At 42.5% G+C, this 21,592-nt stretch overlaps 1 protein-coding gene and 1 non-coding gene across 2 annotated transcripts in view; one reads left to right on the top strand and one right to left on the bottom strand.

Moving 5' to 3' along the window:
- Positions 1–21,592, top strand: part of LOC106566323 (CXXC-type zinc finger protein 1) — a 38,303-nt gene that overhangs the window by 1,618 nt on the left and 15,093 nt on the right. The window contains exons 5-8 of the mRNA XM_014134234.3: positions 8,699–8,854; positions 9,439–9,594; positions 9,759–9,869; positions 11,065–11,291. Coding sequence (XP_013989709.1) covers positions 8,699–8,854; positions 9,439–9,594; positions 9,759–9,869; positions 11,065–11,291 — 650 coding nt within the window. The remainder of the gene's footprint in view (positions 1–8,698; positions 8,855–9,438; positions 9,595–9,758; positions 9,870–11,064; positions 11,292–21,592) is intronic.
- Positions 3,255–3,330, bottom strand: trnaa-agc (transfer RNA alanine (anticodon AGC)). Its single transcript has one exon. It is a non-coding gene; the product is annotated as a tRNA-Ala (tRNA).

The raw sequence follows: 21,592 nt of genomic DNA, 5'->3' as shown, positions 1-21,592 counted from the left end.
TAAATATATACAGCGCCTTCAGAAAGAATATTCATACCCCTTGACATTTTTCCACGTTACCCGAGCGCCTAAGAACAGTCCTTAGCCATGGTATATTGGCCATGGGGCGGCAGGGTAGCCTAGTGGTTAGAGCGTTGGACTTGTAACCAAAAGGTTGCAAGATCAAATCCCTGAGCTGACAAGGTAAAAATCTGTTGTTCTGCCCCTGAACAAGGCAGTTAACCCACTGTTCCTAGGCTGTCATTGAAAATAAGAATTTGTTCTTAACTGACTTGCCTAGTTAAATAAAGGTAAAAACTTTTATTTATTTTAAATACCACATGCGTAATTGCTTAAATATGCCATCCATGACCTATAGAAATACATTTATAAATATGTGTATACATTTTGAGTCAACCCATTCATTAATAAACATCAACAAATACCTTATAAATAATTTTGCGTTGACAATAAGTTAAGTAGTCCATTATTAAATCATTTAAAATAGTGTTTATAAATGCGCAATTTACTATTTACCTTTTTTTTTACATTTTCAAATGTAGGAATAATGATGAATAAATGGTAGAATGGTTGAAATCATATACAAATCTGATTCATGCGCCTTGTGTCTGAACGGTCAAATCTGAATCCTGGCCATGCGCCTTGTGTCCGAACGGTCAAATCTGATTCCTGGCCATGCGCCTTGTGTTTGAACGGTCAAATCTGATTCCTGGCCGTGCGCCTTGTGTCTGAACGGTCAAATCTGATTCCTGGCCGTGCGCCTTGTGTCTGAACGGTCAAATCTGATTCCTGGCCATGCGCCTTGTGTCCGAACGGTCAAATCTGATTCCTGGCCATGCGCCTTGTGTCCGAACGGTCAAATCTGATTCCTGGCCATGCGCCTTGTGTCGAACGGTCAAATCTGATTCCTGGCCATGCGCCTTGTGTCCGAACGGTCAAATCTGATTCCTGGCCATGCGCCTTGTGTCCGAACGGTCAAATCTGATTCCTGGCCATGCGCCTTGTGTCTGAACGGTCAAATCTGATTCCTGGCCATGCGCCTTGTGTCCGAACGGTCAAATCTGATTCCTGGCCATGCGCCTTGTGTCTGAACGGTCAAATCTGATTCCTGGCTGTGCGCCTTGTATCGGAACGGTCTAATCTGATATTTGCCCTCTTGTGGTTTTTAGACGGTTATTTGACATATCTTATTGCTTGTTAGCTGCTCTGTTGACAGTTTGACAAGAACTTGTGGAAACTTGTTAATTGTTTACAAACAAATGAGTGAATGTGTTAAAATCTAAACAGCTACTTAGCTAGCTAGTCGACTGTTGTGGCTAGCTAGCTAGTGGACTGTTGTGGCTAGCTAGCTAGTGGACTGTTGTGGCTAGCTAGCTAGTGGACTGTTGTGGCTAGCTAGCTAGTGGACTGTTGTGGCTAGCTGGCTAGTGGACTGTTGTGGCTAGCTGGCTAGTGGACTGTTGTGGCTAGCTAGCTAGTGGACTGTTGTGGCTAGCTGGCTAGTGGACGGTTGTGGCTGGCTGGCTAGTCGACTGTTGTGGCTGGCTGGCAAGTCGACTGTTGTGGCTAGCTAGCTAGTGGACTGTTGTGGCTAGCTAGCTAGTGGACTTTTGTGGCTAGCTAGCTAGTGGACTGTTGTGGCTAGCTAGCTAGTGGACTGTTGTGGCTAGCTAGCTAGTGGACTGCAGTGGCTAGCTAGCTAGTGGACTGCTGTGGCTAGCTAGCTAGCTAGTGGACTGCTGTGGCTAGCTAGCTAGCTAGTCGACTGCTGTGGCTAGCTAGCTAGTGGACTGTTGTGGCTAGCTAGCTAACTAGTGGACTGTTGTGGCTAGCTAGCTAGTGGACTGTTGTGGCTAGCTAGCTAGTGGACTGTTGTGGCTAGCTAGCTAGTGGACTGTTGTGGCTAGCTAGCTAGTGGACTGTTGTGGCTAGCTAGCTAGTGGACTGTTGTGGCTAGCTAGCTAGTGGACTGTTGTGGCTAGCTAGCTAGTCGACTGTTGAGGCTAGCTAGCTAGTGGACTGTTGTGGCTAGCTAGCTAGTCGACTGTTGTGGCTAGCTAGCTAGTGGACTGTTGTGGCTAGCTAGCTAGTGGACTGTTGTGGCTAGCTAGCTAGTGGACTGTTGTGGCTAGCTAGCTAGTGGACTGTTGTGGCTAGCTAGCTAGTGGACTGATGTGGCTAGCTAGCTAGTGGACTGATGTGGCTAGCTAGCTAGTGGACTGCTGTGGCTAGCTAGCTAGTGGACTGCTGTGGCTAGCTAGCTAGTCGACTGCTGTGGCTAGCTAGCTAGTCGACTGCTGTGGCTAGCTAGCTAGTCGACTGCTGTGGCTAGATAGCTAGTCGACTGCTGTGGCTAGCTAGCTAGTCGACTGCTGTGGCTAGCTAGCTAGTTGACTGTTGTGGCTAGCTAGCTAGTGGACTGTGGCTAGGCCAAGTACAGCCTGTGGATAGGCCAAGTGCCCCCCTGGTGGATAAGCCAAGTACCCCCTGTGGATAGGCCAAGTACCCCCAGGGGTCCTAGTACCCCCTGTGGATAGGCCAAGTACCCCCTGTGGATAGGCCAAGTACCCCCAGGGGTCCTAGTACTGGCCTACACCACTGCGCACACACCTGTCATTACTATGACAGCTAATGACTAGGAAAAGAAAAACCAAGGAAATATTTTGGTTTGCTTGTCCCGATGCAATAACTTTGAAAATATAACCAGGTTGTATGATTTATAGAAAACATGTTTTTATGTAAGTTTTTAGAAAACAATAATGAGATGTGCGTTTTCTTCCTCCTCCATGTAAAGAAATTCGAATCCAACCAACCGCAATGAACACAAATTGTACCGGGAGACGGGACGACTGTCGTTGCTCACTCTGTGACTGACAAGGACCTTTCCTATAAATAGATTGCTGGTCCCGTGTGGCTCAGTTGGTAGAGCATGGTGCTTGCAACACCAGGGTTGTGGGTTCGATTCCCACGGGGGACCAGTACGGGAAAAAAATGTATGAAATATATCCATTCACTACTGTAAGTGGCTCTGGATAAGAGCGTCTGCTAAATGATGTAAATGTAAATTTATGAATGGTAAAGGGATATAGGAGAATCTACTTTATTCAGTCAGTTCGACACTTTTTTTTATGAACTATTGAACACTTGCTGTTCAGTATTCAATCAAATTTACATTTACATTTTAGTCAACGCTCTTATCCAGAGCGACTTACAGTCATGAATACATACATTTCATACATTTTTTCCCCCCGTACTGGTCCCCCGTGGGAATCAAACCCACAACCCTGGCGTTGCTAACCCCATGCTCTACCAACTGAGCTACACAGGACCCAGTAGATCACAGTAGATCGCCTATGCGCCACGACTCAGTGTGGCTGGCTATTTGACACACGGTGAAAGAAAATATATGTGTTAGAAAACAATAATGAAACGTGCGTTTTCTTCCTCCTCCGTGTAAAGAAATTCGAATCCAACCAACCGCAACGAACACAAATTGTACCGGGAGATGGGACAGTCAGTCAGACGTTGCTCACTCTGTGACTGACAAGGACCTATCCTATAAATAGATTGCTGGAAGATGCATATATATATATATATATATATATATATATATATATATATATATATATATATATATATAGTTCATTCTAGAGGGAGAGGGCTTGACAGACTAGCGAATTTAAACTTTTTAAATGAAAAGCAGCCTAGTTAGTATGAAGTAGAGATACTCTCAAAGATCGGCTATGAAAAAGCCAACTGACACTTACTCTTGTGTTACTGACTTGTTGCACCCTCGACAACTACTATGATTATTATTATTTGACCCTGCTGGTCATTTATGAACATTTGAACATCTTGGCCATGTGCTGTTATAATCTCCACCCGGCACAGCCAGAAGAGGACTGGCCACCCCTCATAGCCTGGTTCCTCTCTAGGTTTCTTCCTAGATTTTGGCCTTTCTAGGGAGTTTTTCCTAGCCACTGTGCTTCTACACCTGCATTGCTTGCTGTTTGGGGTTTTAGGCTCGGTTTCTGTACAGCACTTTGAGATATCAGCTGATGTAAGAAGGGCTATATAAATACATTTGATTTGATTTGAAGTGAATAAAGTAGCCATCTCAGTTACATCTCAGCCTTTGTTACACTAAAAAAGTCCCTTGACTTTTTGTCCCTGACGGAGACATGGATTTCCCCAGAGAACACGACTACTCCAGCTGCTCTCTCGTCATCTCTCTATGGGTTCTCTCGTAGTCTGAGAGCGTCTGGTCGTCACGGTGATGGCACAGGGCTACTCATTTCTCCTAAATGGGAGATTTTCTCTTTTCTCCCTCTCTCACCTGTTCATCTCCTCATTTGAATTCCATGCTGTCACTGTCATTTTTCCACTGAAGCGTAACATTGTTGTCATCTATCACCCACCAGGTGCCCTTGAAGAGTTCCTCAATGAACTTGACACCTTAATAAGCTAATTTCCCGATGATGGCTTACCGCTCATCGTACTGGGAGACTTCAACCTCCCGACATTGTCTCATTTCTTTCCACGTCTTATTTTCCCTGCTTGTCTCTTTTGACCTTACCCTTTCCCAGTCCTATCCCACTCCCAGGCAATACGCTTGGACTAATCTTCACTAGAGGCTGTTCTTCTACTAATCTCACTGCAACCTACAGGTTTCCGATCACTACTTTGTCTCCTTGTATCTCCATCTCTCCTGCTACCCTACCCACGCACCCCTACTCAGATGGTCATTCTCACATCTCCTACCCTACCCACTCAGCCCTACCCATATGGTCCTACCCACTCACCCCTACCCAGATGGGCCTACCCACTCCCCCCTACCCAGATGGTCCTACCCACTCGCCCCTACCCAGATGGTCCTCCCCACTCCCCCCTACCCAGATGGTCCTCCCCACTCAGCCCTACCCAGATGGTCCTCCCCACTCAGCCTTACCCAGATGGTCCTACCCACTCACCCCTACCCAGATGGTCCTACCCACTCACCCCTACCCAGATGGTCCTACCCACTCAGCCCTACCCAGATGGTCCTCCCCACTCAGCCTTACCCAGATGGTCCTACCCACTCACCCCTACCCAGATGGTCCTACCCACTCAGCCCTACCCAGATGATCCTCCCCACTCAGCCTTACCCAGCTGGTCCTACCCACTCACCCCTACCCAGATGGTCCTCCCCACTCAGCCCTACCCAGATGGTCCTACCCACTCACCCCTACCCAGATGGTCCTACCCACTCACCCATACCCAGATGGTCTCTCTCTCTCTCCCACTACTCTCTCCTCTTCTATCCTATCATCTCTCCCTTCTCTCATGACTCGGTCTCTTTGACTCTACTCTCCTCCCTTTCCACCTCCCACTGTTCCCTTAACTCCTGGCCGGCTCGAACTCCCGTGGCTGAGAGACACACTATAGAACAGGGCTGCGGGCAGCTGAGCGAAAATGGAGGAAAGCTAAACTTGTTCCCCCTCCCAGAGTGCAAATAACCTTGGTGTGACCCCTGGACAACACCCTGTTGTTCTCTACAAACATTTAAAAAAAGAAGTGACTCGCTCCTGCAGGTTCATGCTCTACAACATCCGTAGGGTATGACCCTACCTCACACAGGAAGAGGAACATCCGTAGGGTACGACCTTTCCTCACACAGGAAGAGGAACATCCGTAGAATACGACCTTTCCTCACACAGGAAGAGGAACATCCGTAGAATACGACCTTTCCTCACACAGGAAGAGGAACATATGTAGAATACGACCTTTCCTCACACAGGAAGTGGAACATCCGTAGGGTACGACCTTTCCTCACACAGGAAGAGGAACATCCGTAGAATACGACCTTTCCTCACACAGGAAGAGGAACATATGTAGAATACGACCTTTCCTCACACAGGAAGTGGAACATCCGTAGGGTACGACCTTTCCTCACACAGGAAGAGGAACATCTGTAGAATACGACCTTTCCTCACACAGGAAGTGGAACATCCGTAGGGTACGACCTTTCCTCACACAGGAAGTGGAACATCTGTAGGGTACGACCTTTCCTCACACAGGAAGAGGAACATCCGTAGAATACGACCTTTCCTCACACAGGAAGTGGAACATCCGTAGGGTACGACCTTTCCTCACACAGGAAGTGGAATATCCGTAGAGTACGACCCTACCTCACACAGGAAGTGGAACATCCGTAGAATAAGACCCTACCTCACACAGGAAATGGAACATCCGTAGAGTACGACCCTACCTCACACAGGAAGTGGAACATCATTAGAGTACGACCCTACCTCACACAGGAAGTGGAACATCTATAGAGTACGACCCTGCCTCACACAGGAAGTGGAACATCTTTAGAGTACGACCCTGCCTCACACAGGAAGTGGAACATCTTTAGAGTACGACCCTACCTTACACAGGAAGTGGAACATCTTTAGAGTACGACCCTACCACACACCGGAAGTGGAACATCCGTAGGGTACGACCTTTCCTCACACAGGAAGAGGAACATCCGTAGAGTACGACCTTTCCTCACACAGGAAGTGGAACATCATTAGAGTACGACCCTACCTCACACAGGAAGAGGAACATCCGTAGAATACGACCTTTCCTCACACAGGAAGTGAAACATCTGTAGAATACGACCTTTCCTCACACAGGAAGCGGCGCAGGTCCTAATCCAGGCACTCGTCATCTCCCGCCTGGACTACTGCAACTCGCTGTTGGCTGGGCTCCCGCTTGTGCCTTCAAACCACTGCAACTTATCCAGAATGCCGCAGCCCACCAGGTGTTTACCTTTCCCAAGTTTTCTCATGTCACCCTGTTCCTCCGCACACTCCACTGGTTTCCAGTCGAAGCTCGAACCCACTACAAGACCCTGGTGCAAGAAGAACTGCCCAGATCTACCTTCAGGATATGCTCAAACCGTACATCCCAACCTGAGAACTCAGTTCTGCCACGTCTGGTCTCTTGGCCTTCACACCTTCACGACTGTAATATGTGGTTGTCCACCTAGCTATCTGAATATACTAACTACTGTGATATGTGGTTGTCCCACCTAGCTATCTGAATATACTAACTACTGTGATATGTGGTTGTCCCACCTAGCTATCTGAATATACTAACTACTGTGATATGTGGTTGTCCCACCTAGCTATCTGAATATACTAACTACTGTGATATGTGGTTGTCCCACCTAGCTATCTGAATATACTAACTACTGTAATATGTGGTTGTCCACCTAGCTATCTGAATATACTAACTACTGTGATATGTGGTTGTCCACCTAGCTATCTGAATATACCTAACCTACTGTAGATATGTGGTTGCTCCACCTAGCTATCTGAATATACTAACTACTGTGATATGTGGTTGTCCACCTAGCTATCTGAATATACTAACTACTAATATGTGGTTGTCCACCTAGCTATCTGAAGATGAATATACTAACTACTGTAATATGTGGTTGTCCACCTAACTATCTGAATATACTAACTACTGTGATATGTGGTTGTCCCACCTAGCTATCTGAATATACTAACTACTGTGATATGTGGTTGTCCCACCTAGCTATCTGAATATACTAACTACTGTGATATGTGGTTGTCCACCTAGCTATCTGAAGATGAATATACTAACTACTGTAATATGTGGTTGTCCACCTAACTATCTGAATATACTAACTACTGTGATATGTGGTTGTCCCACCTAGCTATCTGAATATACTAACTACTGTGATATGTGGTTGTCCACCTAGCTATCTGAATATACTAACTACTGTAATATGTGGTTGTTGCCGCACCTGGAGGGGCTAGTCTGAATATACTAACTACTGTGATATGTGGTTGTCCCACCTAGCTATCTGAATATACTAACTACTGTGATATGTGGTTGTCCACCTAGCTATCTGAATATACTAACTACTGTGATATGTGGTTGTCCCACCTAGCTATCTGAATATACTAACTACTGTGATATGTGGTTGTCCCACATAGCTATCTGAAGATGAATATACTAACTACTGTGATATGTGGTTGTCCCACCTAGCTATCTGAATATACTAACTACTGTGATATGTGGTCGTCCCACCTAGCTATCTGAAGATGAATATACTAACTACTGTGATATGTGGTTGTCCACCTAGCTATCTGAAGATGAATAAACTAACTACTGTGATATGTGGTTGTCCACCTAGCTATCTGAATATACTAACTACTGTAATATGTGGTTGTCCCACCTAGCTATCTGAATATACTAACTACTGTGATATATGGTTGTCCACCTAGCTATCTGAATATACTAACTACTGTGATATGTGGTTGTCCCACCTAGCCATCTGAATATACTAACTACTGTGATATGTGGTTGTCCCACCTAGCTATCTGAATATACTAACTACTGTAATATGTGGTTGTCCCACCTAGCTATCTGAATATACTAACTACTGTGATATGTGCTCGTCCCACCTAGCTATCTTTAAGAGAAGTGTTCTAACTGTAAGTCGCTCTGGATAATAGCATCTGCTAAATTACTAAAATGTAAATTGTACACAGGCAGCCCAATTCTGATATTTCGCCCCATTATTGGCAAAGATCTGATTGGTTAAAGGCCAATAAGTGGTTAAAAAAAATCAGACTTGGGCTGCCTGTATAAACCCAATGTGATTCCAGTGTGATTCCAATTGTGATTCCCTTGTGTGCAGGTGAAGCGTTCGGCCCGTATGTGTGGAGAGTGTGAGCCGTGCAGGAGGACTGAGGACTGTGCTCAGTGTGATTTCTGTAAAGACATGAAGAAGTTTGGAGGACCCAATAAGATCAGACAGAAGTGCAGACTCAGGCAGTGCGACGTCCGAGCCCGGGTGAGTCCATAAAGGTAGATAGAGGGCGAGTCCATAAAGGTAGATAGCGGGTGAGTCCATAAAGGTAGATAGAGGGTGAGTCCATAAAGGTAGATAGAGGGTGAGTCCATAAAGGTAGATAGAGGGTGCGTTTGGACCATAGACTATTCTAGTACTCCCAAGAAATCACCAAACCTCGACAAAATGCATTCTTTGTTCATTTACGCTAATGAAGCCTCTGAAACTGACGTTATTGTAGTGACATCTAACCCAAACTCCTAGCGAACTCGTCAATAGGTTTGGATTTCTTTACCTAAAAGATGTTTGGGTTGACAGTTGTTGAACCCAGTTTTGAATCCTGGACTGGGTTAAGCCCCCCCCCCCCCGAATTCGCTTCAGTATATTTGATGCACCATTTTCTCTCTCTCTCTCTCTCTGTCTCTCTGTCTCTCTCTCTCTCTGTCTGTCTCTCTCTGTCTCTGTCTCTGTCTCTCTCTCTCTCTCTCTCTCTCTCTCTGTCTCTCTGTGTCTCTCTCTGTCTCTCTCTGTCTCTCTCTCTCTCTGTCTCTCTCTGTCTCTCTCTCTGTCTCTCTCTCTCGCTGTAGAAAATGCTTCGTGTAAAGGATGAGGAGTTTGCCCTGTCTGGTCGGGGGGCCAGAGGGAGTCTGAGAAGAGGAGGGCCTCTGTTTGATGACTACAGTGAGAATGAGATGGAGCTCTACCAGCAGTACAAGGCTGCAGGCTACGAGGATAACAATATGGTACACACACACGGACGGACAGACAGACATACACACACACACATATACATACAGTATACTAGCTTTGTTAGTTAAAAGTGATACGTGAATACATTTTGATTGGCTGATTGATCAATACATGTATTAATTTATTGATTGATTATCTCCTTGTGGTATCTATGCAGCCGTGGCATAGTGATGATGAGGAGGCGACCTTTGACCCCGTGCAGAGGAAGAGGGCTGTGAAGGTTAAGCACGTCAAGAGACGAGAGAAGAGATGGGACAAGAAGGACAAGGTACAGAAAGCACTAGACCTTTTCTCCATAACGTTATGGGGACATGTTTTGTGTTGCAAAAGCAATGTGGGGAAAAAACTGTCTAATTGACCATAAACCTAATTGTAATCTGTCTCGTGATTTAATTTCAAACTTTTCTTCAACAATGCGTAATATATTTAGAGAGATATATTAGAGACATATTATAGAGAGAGATATTATAGAGAAATATATTATAGAGAGATATATTATAGAGAGAGATATATTGTGGTGATATAGAAATATATATTATAGAGATATATTATAAAGATATATATTATAGAGATATATTATAGAGAGATATATTATAGAGAGATATATTATAGAGATATATATAATAGAGAGATATTATAGAGAGAGATATTATAGAATTATATATTATAGAGAGATATATTATGGAGATATAGAAATATATATTATAGAGATATATTTTATAGAGATATAGAGAGATATATTATAAAGATATATATTATAGAGATATTATAGAGATATATATAATAGAGATATATATTATAGAGAGAGATATTATAGAGATATTATAGAAATATATATTATAGAGAGATATATTATAGAAATATATATTATAGAGAGATATTATAGAGAGATATATTATAGAGATATATATATATATATATATAATAGAGATATATTATAGATATATTATAGCGAGATATATTATGAAGATATATATTATAGAGAGATATAGATATATATAATAGAGAGATATATTATGGCGATATAGAGATATATATTATAGAGATATATATTATAGAGATATAGAGATATATATTAGAAAGATATATATTATAGAGATATATTATAGAGAGATATATTATGGAGATATAGAGATATATATTATAGAGATATATATTATAGAGATATATATTATAGAGATATAGAGAGATATATTATAAAGACATATATTATAGAGATATATTATAGAGAGATATATTATGGAGATATAGAGATATATATTATAGAGAGATATATTATAGAGAGATATATTATGGAGATATAGAGATATATATTATAGAGAGAGATATTATAGAGATATATATTATAGAGATATATATTATAGAGCGATATATCATAAACGGTTGACTATTTAAGTAGTGCTCAGTTGACTGAAGTCCAGTTAATCACCCACCTCCTTTATTGTCCCTTGTTCCCCCTCCAGAAAGAGAAAGAGGTGCGTCGCCACAAGCAGAAGCAGAAGCACCGTGAGCGAGTGAAGCACAGTGAGAGGGGTGGCGGGGGCAGCGGCGAGGCTCGGGGGGACGGTGGAGGAGGAGGAGGAGGAGGAGGAGGAGGGATGAGACAGTGTTTGGGACCAGGGTGTGTGGAGGTCGCCAGGGCCGGCTCCAAATACTGCTCAGAGGACTGCGGCATGAAACTGGCTACCAAGTAAGAGGAATACTTATTACAGAATCATTTAGGAAACAATGTACTGTCAATTAAGTAGCAAACCCTTAATCAATGTAAAATATTTATTGTCTTAAATCACTTAAAGTTATGTTAAAACATTTATTTTTTATCACAAACATAAAGTCGTCTTTTAATGCATTGATTGGGCCTGTTTGACTTGAGGAAACTTGAGGAAACTTGTAGGAAACTTGAGGAAACTTGTAGGAAACTTGAGGAAACTTGTAGGAAACTTGTAGGAAACTTGAAGGAAACTTGTAGGAAACCTTTTGGACATGGATCTGTTTATATCTGTCGCTCTGCCCGTCCTTATGTCCACCCCCACAACCAGTCGTATCTATGAGAATACAGCAGTGGCAGCAGTCTCCCTGTTTACAGTGCCTTCAGAAAGTATTCATACCCCTTGACTTATTCCACATTTTATTGTGATACAGCCTTCTACACACAGTACCCCCGTAATGACAAAGTGTTTCTTTTTTTGTATTTTTTTATTTAAAGTTTTATTAAGTGTTCTTGTTTTTCAATCAAAAAACAAAACACATCAATAATAAATAATAGAATCAAAATAGAATATCTAACAAAGCAAACACATTTACACTATCTGTGATCATGTTAACTATATTTAATAACATTTTTATATCTATATTAACTATATTTAATTTAATATTTATATCTATGTTAACTATATTTAATTTAATTTAATATTTATATCTATATTAACTATATTTAATTTAATTTAATATTTATATCTATATTAACTATATTTAATTTAATATTTATATCTATATTAACTATATTTAATTTAATGTAATTTTTATATCTATATTAGCTATATTTAATTTAATATTTATATCTATATTAACTATATTTCCAGCTTTAGCTGAGACAACTAACAAATAATTTGTTTTACAGCACCTTACACAACATGTATATACACTAATTTCCTTAATCACTGCATTCACTCTATCCAATTTGAAATATAGCTGAGTAGTGGAGACCAGAGTCTATCAAACCCGGGCTGTCTCTTGCAGAGGTCATTAGTGGGCTTTTCAAGAGGAAGGAAGTCAACAATCTGGTCAATCCACATTTTAAATGTGAGAGAAGAATTAGAAGCCCACAGCTGGAGAATACATTTCTTAGCAAAGTATGTGATAGTCATAAACACATTTTCTCTGTCTGGATCAAGAACAAAGTCCTGCTGGACATTAGGAAGATGGAGACACGGGTTCAAATCAAACTGTATATCTAGTATGTTCTATGCAGCAGTATGTATAGATTGCCAAAATATGGTAACCTCTCTACAACCTCAAAATACATGCATATAGGTTCCACTTTCAGAGTTACATCTTTTACAATCAGGTTAAACGTCTGTTCATTCTATGGAGTCTCACTGGGGTGTAATATAATGTGTATAACATTTGAAAATTAGATTCATTTTTACGTCGCAAACATCCGCCCATAACTCATCACTGATAGTCAGACAAAGGTCCCTTTCCCAGATTCTTTTCAAAAGAGTAAAGGAGGAACCCACATTTTTTTATTAAATTATTTTTTTTATTTAACCTTTATTTAAATAGACAAGTCAGTTAAGACCAAATTCTTTATTTCAATGACGGCCTAGGAACAGTGGGTTAACTGCCTTGTTCAGGGGCAGAACAATATATTTTTACATTGTCAGCTCAGGGATTCGATCTTGCAACCTTCCGGTTACTAGTCCAACAGCTCTAACCACTAGGCTACCCTGCCACATTCCACATTCTCAGAAAGGAGTTCATAGATATAGTTGGTTTTGCATTTGATGGATTGTGCAAGAAGCAAGAAGGCTCTCAACTTCATTCAGCTGAGCTCTAAACCTCCCCTTTGGAAGTGAATGAGGACATTTTAAGTGTCTTATTTGAAGATATACACATTGAATTCACTGCAGAGCTCTTGAAAGGATTTCAGTGTAGTTGCGTTCTGATGAAACAGGTCTGAAAAGGTGAAACTTGGCATCACTCAGGGCTTTTGGCAAGTCTGGGTTGCGTACTACAGTATAGCCGAGTGAGAACATATTTGGGAGGAAATGTCAAGGTATTTCCTACAGTCCTTCCATGCTAGTAGGGTGCTGTAAATCAAAGGTTTTGGCTATGTTGCCCCCACTTCACTAAAGTTTTTAATGAATAGAATTGAGCTTAGGGGCAATGAACCACCGGATTGAACCTCTATCTGAATCAACATTGAGTCTTGTCTGTTTGTGATCCATGTTAACATGTTGTGGATTTGGGCATATCAGTAGTACAATTGAAGGCAGGGAAGGGCAAGACCACCCTTAGATTCAGGTTTGGATAGAGTGGAGAACTTGATCCTAGGTTTGTTATTGCCCCATATAAATGTGGGATGCTTTGTTTGGTTGTTTTGAAAGAAGAAACTGGGAGATACAGTTGAAGTCGGAAGTTTACATACACCTTTGCCAAATACATTTAAACTCAGTTTTTCACAATTCCTGACATTTAATCCCAGTAAAACTTCCCTGTCTTAGATCAGTTAGGATCACCACTTTATTTTAAGAATGTGAAATGTCAGAATAATAGTAGAGAGAATGATTTATATCAGCTTTTATTTCTTTCATCACATTCCCAGTGGGTCAGAAGTTTACATCCACTCAATTACTATTTGGTAGCATTGCCTTTAAATTGTTTAACTTGGGTCAAACATTTTGGGTTGCCTTCCACAAGCTTTCCACAATAAGTTGGGTGAATTTTGGCCCATTCCTCCTGACAGAACTGGAAAAAGTCAGGTTTGTAGGCCTCCTTGCTCGCGCACGCTTTTTCAGTTCTGCCCACAAATTTTCTATGGGATTGAGGTCAGGTCTATTTTGTGAAGTGAACCAGTCCTTCCTGCAGCAAAGCACCGCCCACAACATGATGCTGCCACCTCTGTGTTTCACAGTTGGGATGGTGTTCTTCGGCATGCAAGCCTCCCCCTTTTTCCTCCAAACATAACGATGGTCATTATGGCCGAACAGTTCTATTTTTATTTCATCAGACCAGAGGACATTTCTCCAAAAAGTACGATCTTTGTCCCCATGTGCAGTTGCAAACCGTAGTCTGGCTTTTTAATGGCGGTTTTGATGCAGTGGCTTCTTCCTTGCTGATCGACCTTTCAGGTTATGTCGATATAGGACTTGTTTTACTGTGGATATAGGTACTTTTGTACCTGTTTCCTCCAGCATCTTCACAAGGTCCATTGCTGTTGTTCTCGGATTGATTTGCACTTTTTGCACCAAAGTATGTTAATTTCTAGGAGACAGAACACATCTCCTTCCTGAGTGGTATGATGGCTGCGTGGTCCCATGGTGTTTATACTTGCGTACTATTGTTTGTACAGATGAACGAGGTACTTTCAGGCGTTTGGAAATTGCTCCCAAGGATGAACCATACTTGTGGAGGTCTACATTTTTTTTTCTGAGGTCTTGGCTGATTTCTTTTGATTTTCCCATAATGTCAATCAAAGAGGCACTGAGTTTGAAGGTAGACCTTGAAATACATCCACAGGTACACTTCCAATTGACTCAAATTATGTCAATTAGCCTATCAGAAGCTTCTAAAGCCATGACATCATTTTCTGGAATTTTCCAAGCTTTTAAAGGCACAGTCAACTTAGTGTATGTAAACTTCTGACCCACTGGAATTGTGATACAGTGAATTATAAGTGAAATAATCTGTCTGTAAACAATTGTTGGAAAAATTACTTGTGTCATGCACAAAGTAGATGTCCTAACCGACTTGCCAAAACTATAGTTTGTTAACAAGAAATTAGTTTTAATGACTCCCACCTAAGTGTATGTAAACTTCCGACTTCAACTGTGGATGGGAGCCTCAATAATTCCATCAATACTGGAATCAATACTGCAGATCTGGTGTTATAAAGATCCCAAGGTATTGAAACTCCAGAGTCCTCCATTGCAACAGACATAGTGTCTTCATAGAGCTGGTGAGTGGAAGATTGAGAGGACAAACAATGGACTTGTTCAAATGTATCTTATGGCCTGAAAACTTGCCCTACTAAGAAATTGTGTCTAAAATGGGAGGGAGGGATTTCTCAGGGTTGGATACATAGAGCAAGACATCATCCGCGTAGAGAGAAATCTTGTGCTGAAGGCCATCTGCAGAAACACTTATAATACTTGGATTGCTCCTTATTAACTCAGGGGGGACAGAGAGCATCCTTGTCTTGTGCCACGTCCCAAAGGGAATCTGTCAGAATTCAGACCGTTAGTGGTCACCATGGCATTTGGATGACAGTATAGGGACTTAATCCATTTAATAAAGTTTGGGCCCATATTGAACTTTTCTAAGACTGAGAACAGAAAGCTCCACTCCATCCTGTCGAACGCCTTCTCAGCCTCCAGTGAAGCCAGCAGGACAGTGGTGTGGAACGCCTTCTCAGCCTCCAGTGAAGCCAGCAGGACAGGGGTCTTCTGTGTGTTTACTTGATCAATAATATCAAAAAGATGGCAAATGTTATCAGAAGAGTACCTGTCTCTAATAAATCCAGTTTTGTCCGCTTTTATTGTTTTTGGAAGAAGAGTGGACCAGAAGGACGAGCAGGATAGAGGGTCCTTGTCTTTTTTGAGCAACGCTTTAATGTGGGCTGTGTACATAGTCTGGGAGAGCTCCGTTTTTGCAACAACAAAAAAATCATCCAGCATGAAAGTAGGGCTAAACTGGGGCCAAAAAGCTTTCTCTGGTAAACCCGTCTGGGCCTGGGGACTTGTTAGGTGGCATGGAGATAATTGCCTCTAGGACCTCCTCAGGAGTGACGGAGGAGTTGAGATCTTCTTGGTCGGTCTCTGACAGTTTTGGTAGCGAGATTCCCTCTAGGAAGGAATGGAGTTCTGCATCTGTATGTTTTCTCTCAGAAGTTTATAATTTGCAGTAAAAATCATAGTGAAAAGTTCAAATGTATCTTATTTGGATCATATGTGAACTCGTCATCTGTTGTTCGGATGACCATGATTGTAGACTTTTTTTAATTGGTAAGCAAGCAATCTACTATGCCTATTGCTATACTCATGGTATTTCTGTTTAGTAAAGAAAACCATTTTTTTTATCTCCCGAGTATAGTCCAAGTTTAGTTTGGCTTTGGCTGCTTTAAGTTGACTCTAGGAGGCACTGTCTGGCGATTGTTTATGTACTTTTTCGCAGAGTTGGGAGCTGGAACGCTTTTTTTCTTAGAGGAAGCATATGCAATTAGATGACTTCTTAGTGTGGCTTTAGCAGCGTCCCACATTGTAGCCGGAGAAACAGGAGAGTCTTTGTTTGTCTTGTGTGTAGTTGACGTTCCACGTAGTAACCAATGTATAGAACGCTTTGTTTGATAACATGGAGGTGTTGAATTTCAAGCTCTTTGACACCTCGGTATGTTTTTACAGAGGTCAAAGCGGAGGTGGACAAAGGCGTGATCTGAAAGTCCTATGGGTTCGATTGTACAAGTGGCAGAATTGCTGAAAATCTTTGGGATAAAAATGTAATCTATACGAGAGTAGGTGTTATGGATATGAAAGCAGGAGTATCTGTGTTAGGGGTGTATGTGTTTAAGATAGTAATTGGTTGCTCATACAGTGACCCAGTTATCAAAATAAATCTCCCCACTGGATCAGATATGTTTTTGTCAGTTATGAATGGAACATTCTTCTGGATAAGTATGGCTGTACCTCTACTGTTTGATTTGAAAGATGAAAAATACACCTGTCCCACCCAAGGCTCTGCAGAGTTTAACAATGCATAGTCTTTTATAACGTATTGGAACGAGGGTACCCAACATGAAGTAGCGCGCCAGGTGTCTAATGGGACATCACCGTTCCATGGCTCTTGTTCGGTCAGATCTCCCTCCAGAAGACTCAAAACACTTTGTAAAGGCTGGTGACATCTAGTGGAAGCAATAGGAAGTGCCAAAATATTCCTAAACCCCTGTGTTTTTCAATGGGATAGGTTTAAAGTCAATACAACACATCAGGTATCCACTTCCTGTCAGAAAATGTCTCAGGGTTTTGCATGCCAAATGAGTTCTGTTATACTCACAGACACCATTCAAACAGTTTTGGAAACTTTAGAGTGTTTTCTATCCATATATAATAAGTATATGCATATTCTAGTTACTGGGTAGGATTAGTAACCAGATTAAATCGGGTACATTTTTTTTATCCAGACGTGCAAATGCTGCCCCCTAGACCCAACAGGTTAACATGTTCGGTATCACAGAGGTGTGTCTCTTGTAATAGCTCAATGTCTGCTTTTTCCTTTTTTCAGAGCACATAGTATCTTTATTGCGTGTCCTAGCCCATGGCAATTCCATGTCCAACCCCATGGCAGTTCCATGTCCTAGCCCATGGCAGTTCCATGTCCAAGCCCATGGCAGTTCCATGTCCAAGCCCATGGCAGTTCCCTGACCTAGCCCATGGCAGTTCCATGTCCTAGCCCATGGCAGTTCCATGTCCAAGCCCATGGCAGTTCCATGTCCAAGCCCATGGCAGTTCCATGTCCAAGCCCATGGCAGTTCCATGTCCAAGCCCATGGCAGTTCCCTGACCTAGCCCATGGCAGTTCCATGTCCTAGCCCATGGAAGTTCCCTGACCTAGCCCATGGCAGTTCCATGTCCTAGCCCATGGCAGTTCCCTGACCTAGCCCATGGCAGTTCCCTGACCTAGACCATGGCAGTTCCGTGTCCTAGCCCATGGCAGTTCCGTGTCCTGGCCTATGGCAGTTCCGTGTCCTGGCCTATGGCAGTTCCGTGTCCTAGCCCATGGCAGTTCCATGTCCTAGCCCATGGCAGTTCCATGTCCTAGCCCATGGCAGTTCCATGTCCTAGCCCATGGCAGTTCCGTGTCCTAGCCTATGGCAGTTCCGTGTCCTAGCCCATGGCAGTTCCGTGACCTAGCCCATGGTTGTTGTGCTGCTGCCATGTTGTCATGTTGTGTTGCTACCATGCTGTGTTTTCATGTGTTGCTGCCTTGCTATTTTGTTGTCTTAGGTCTCTCTGTGTTGTGTTGTCTCTCTTGCCGTGATGTGTGTTTTGTCCTATATTTATATTTTATTTGTAATTTCTTTAGCCCAGCTCCCAGTCCCCGCAGGAGGCATTTTGCCTTCTGGTAGGCCATTCATTGTAAATAACCTTACCTAGTTAAATAAAGGTTCAATAAAAAATAATAATAAAGTGAGGGCCTATATGAAAATGATCAATACAATTAAAAAAGTAGCCTATAGGTCTAATATAAATACAGAGTATCTGATCTCTGATCAATTAGCCTACATGTTCTACAGACAAGATGTCAGGCTGGAAATGGTTCATTCTCACACCTATCCCTCTCTCAGCTAAAAGAGAATAAATACAAAATAGACGGCTATAATGACATTTAGCGGGGTGGGTGGATGGCAGCTATATGTTGTCTTACCTCCATTAGTAATAACAATAATTGCTTTTAGTCATTGGTCCATTTCTCAGTGGCCATGATTGTCCTTCAAAAAACATTTTGCCTCTTCCGGAGTTTTGAAATGTCGCAGGGCTCCTTGTTGAAGAATCCTAAGCTCGTTTAGGTATTTGAATCCCCTGAAGATGCCTCGGTCAATGAAGTGTTTCTTCACATCGTCAAACTATCACTGCTTTTCGGCGTATTCCAGCTGACAGGTCCTGGTGTAAAGTGAGTTTGGCGTTTCCCACTGTAATGGTGTCGATTTTCGTCACCTGTAGGACTCGTTCCTTTGTCGGTGAATCTCAGGAAACGTATGGTGATTGGGCGGTGGTTGTCTGGGTGCTCGGTGGAGGCCTCACTGCTCGGTGAGTTCTCTCCAGTTCTATGGGTCTGTCGGTGGACATGTGGAGCCACTCAGGGAGTTTGTCTTGCAGGCAGCGGCATGTTACCCTCTTCTTTTTCGGCTTTCGAATATTAATAATAATAATAGAACAGTTATTCCTCCTATTTACCAGGTCCTCTGTGTTCTCTTCCAGATGCTCTATATTCTTTTTAGCAGATGTTATTGTTTCCGTGGTAGCAGATGCTATTGTTTCCATGGTAGCAGATGCTATTGTTTCCATGGCGTCTGCCTGGGAGTTTTCCATGGATACGATTGACCCCTCTGCCTCATCCAGGCACCCCTGAGTTGATGGTTGTTGTTGATGTCAGGCAAAGCATTTTCCAGAGTTGTCACCTTGCCCCCAATCGCACTGAGCTGAGAGTTAATGCCATCTAGTTTGATGTTGAGTTCTGTACGTTGGGATCTCAGCTCAGAAAGGATGTCTTCGACAGAGGACGAGTTTGGCAGTTGTTGGGCCTCAGGAAGGGACGGGTCCTCATGCTCCTGGCTAATGGCGCTAGCTTTTTCTGAAGCTAGCTGTTTCTTGGAGGCTTTTTTCTGCGACTATTGCTCGAGTCCAGTTAAAAATGTCACATGTAATGTCGCCTTTTGTAGCCGCCATGGCTTTTTTTGACTAAAGCTAATGGGATTTAACTTGAACTGGAGGTAAGATTAAGAATTGGAAATTACTTGTGCGGAGCTCTCAGTTCATGCGGCCATCTCGTTCAAGGGTGAACGAAAAAATGCAAATCTATTTCTATTGAAAATTAAATACAAAAATATAAAATGTATATAACCGTTCACACCCTTGAGTCAATACATGTTAGAATCACTTTGACAGTGATTACTGCTGTAAGTCTTTCTGGGTAAGTCTCTTAAGAGCTTTGCACATCTGGATTGTACAATATTTGCGCAATATTATAAAAAAAATAATTCAAGCTCTGTCAAGTTGGTTGTTGATCATTGCTAGACAAGTCTCGCCGTAGATTTTCAAGACGATTTAAGTCAAAACTGTAACTAGGCGACTCATGAACATTCAATGTCGTCTTGGTAAGCGACTCCAGTGTATATTTGGCCTTATGTTTTAGGTCATTGTCCTGCTGAAAGGTGAATTAATCTCCCAGTGTCTGTTGGAAAGCAGACCAGGTTTCCCTCTAGTATTTGGCCTGTGCTTAGCTCTATTCCATGTATTTTTATCCTATAAAACTCACTAGTCCTTGCCGATGACAAGCATACCCATAACATGATGCAGCCACCACCATGCTTGAAAATATGAAGAGTGGTACTCAGTGATAGGTTGCGTTGGATTTGCCCCAAACAGAACACTTTGTATTCAGGACATGAAGTTCATTTCTTTGTGTGAAGGGAGTAGTGTTGTACGAGATCTTCAGTTTCTTGGCAATTTCTCGCATGGAATAGCCATCATTTCTCAGAACAAGAATAGAGTGACGAGTTTCAGAAGAAAGTCTATGTTTCTGGCCATTCTGAGCCTGTAATTGAACCCACAAATGCTGATGCTCCAGATACTTAACTAAATCAAATCAAAATGTATTTGTCACGTGCGCCGAATACAACAGGTGTAGACCTTACAGTGAAATGCTTACTTACAGGCTCTAACAAATAGTGCAAAAAAGGTATTAGGTGAACAATAGGTAAGTAAAGAAATAAAACAATAGTAAAAAGACAGGCTATATACAGTAGCGAGGCTATAAAAGTAGCGAGGCTACATACAGACACCGGTTAGTCAGGCTGATTGAGGTAGTATGTACATGTAGATATGGTTAAAGTGACTATGCATATATGATGAACAGAGAGTAGCAGTAGCGTAAAAGAGGGGTTGGCGGGTGGTGGGTGGCGGGACACAATGCAGATAGCCCGGTTAGCCAATGTGCGGGAGCACTGGTTGGTCGGCCCAATTGAGGTAGTATGTACATGAATGTATCGTTAAAGTGACTATGCATATATGATAAACAGAGAGTAGCAGCAGCGTAAAAAGAGGGGTTGGGGGGGCACACAATGCAAATAGTCCGGGTAGCCATTTGAATACCTGTTCAGGAGTCTTATGACTTGGGGGTAAAAACTGTTGAGAAGCCTTTTTGTCCAAGATTTGGCACTCTGGTACCGCTTGACATGCGGTAGTAGAGAGAACAGTCTCTGACTGGGGTGGCTGGGGTCTTTGACAATTTTTAGGGCCTTCCTCTGACACCGCCTGGTATAGAGGTCCTGGATGGCAGGCAGCTTAGCCCCAGTGATGTACTGGGCCGTACGCACTACCCTCTGTAGTGCCTTGCGGTCGGAGGCCGAGCAATTGCCATACCAGGCAGTGATGCAACCGGGCAGGATGCTCTCGATGTTGCAGCTGTAGAACCTTTTGAGGATCTGAGGACCCATGCCAAATCTTTTTAGTTTCCTGAGGGGTAATAGGCTTTGTCGTGCCCTCTTCACGACTGT

This window comes from Salmo salar, chromosome 13 (assembly GCF_965601325.2).
Source record: "Salmo salar chromosome 13, fSalSal1, whole genome shotgun sequence".
In the NCBI taxonomy this organism is placed as follows: Eukaryota; Metazoa; Chordata; class Actinopteri; order Salmoniformes; family Salmonidae; genus Salmo; species Salmo salar.
Note: the sequence above shows the minus strand (reverse complement) of the source record. Positions and strands in the feature narration are given on the sequence as shown.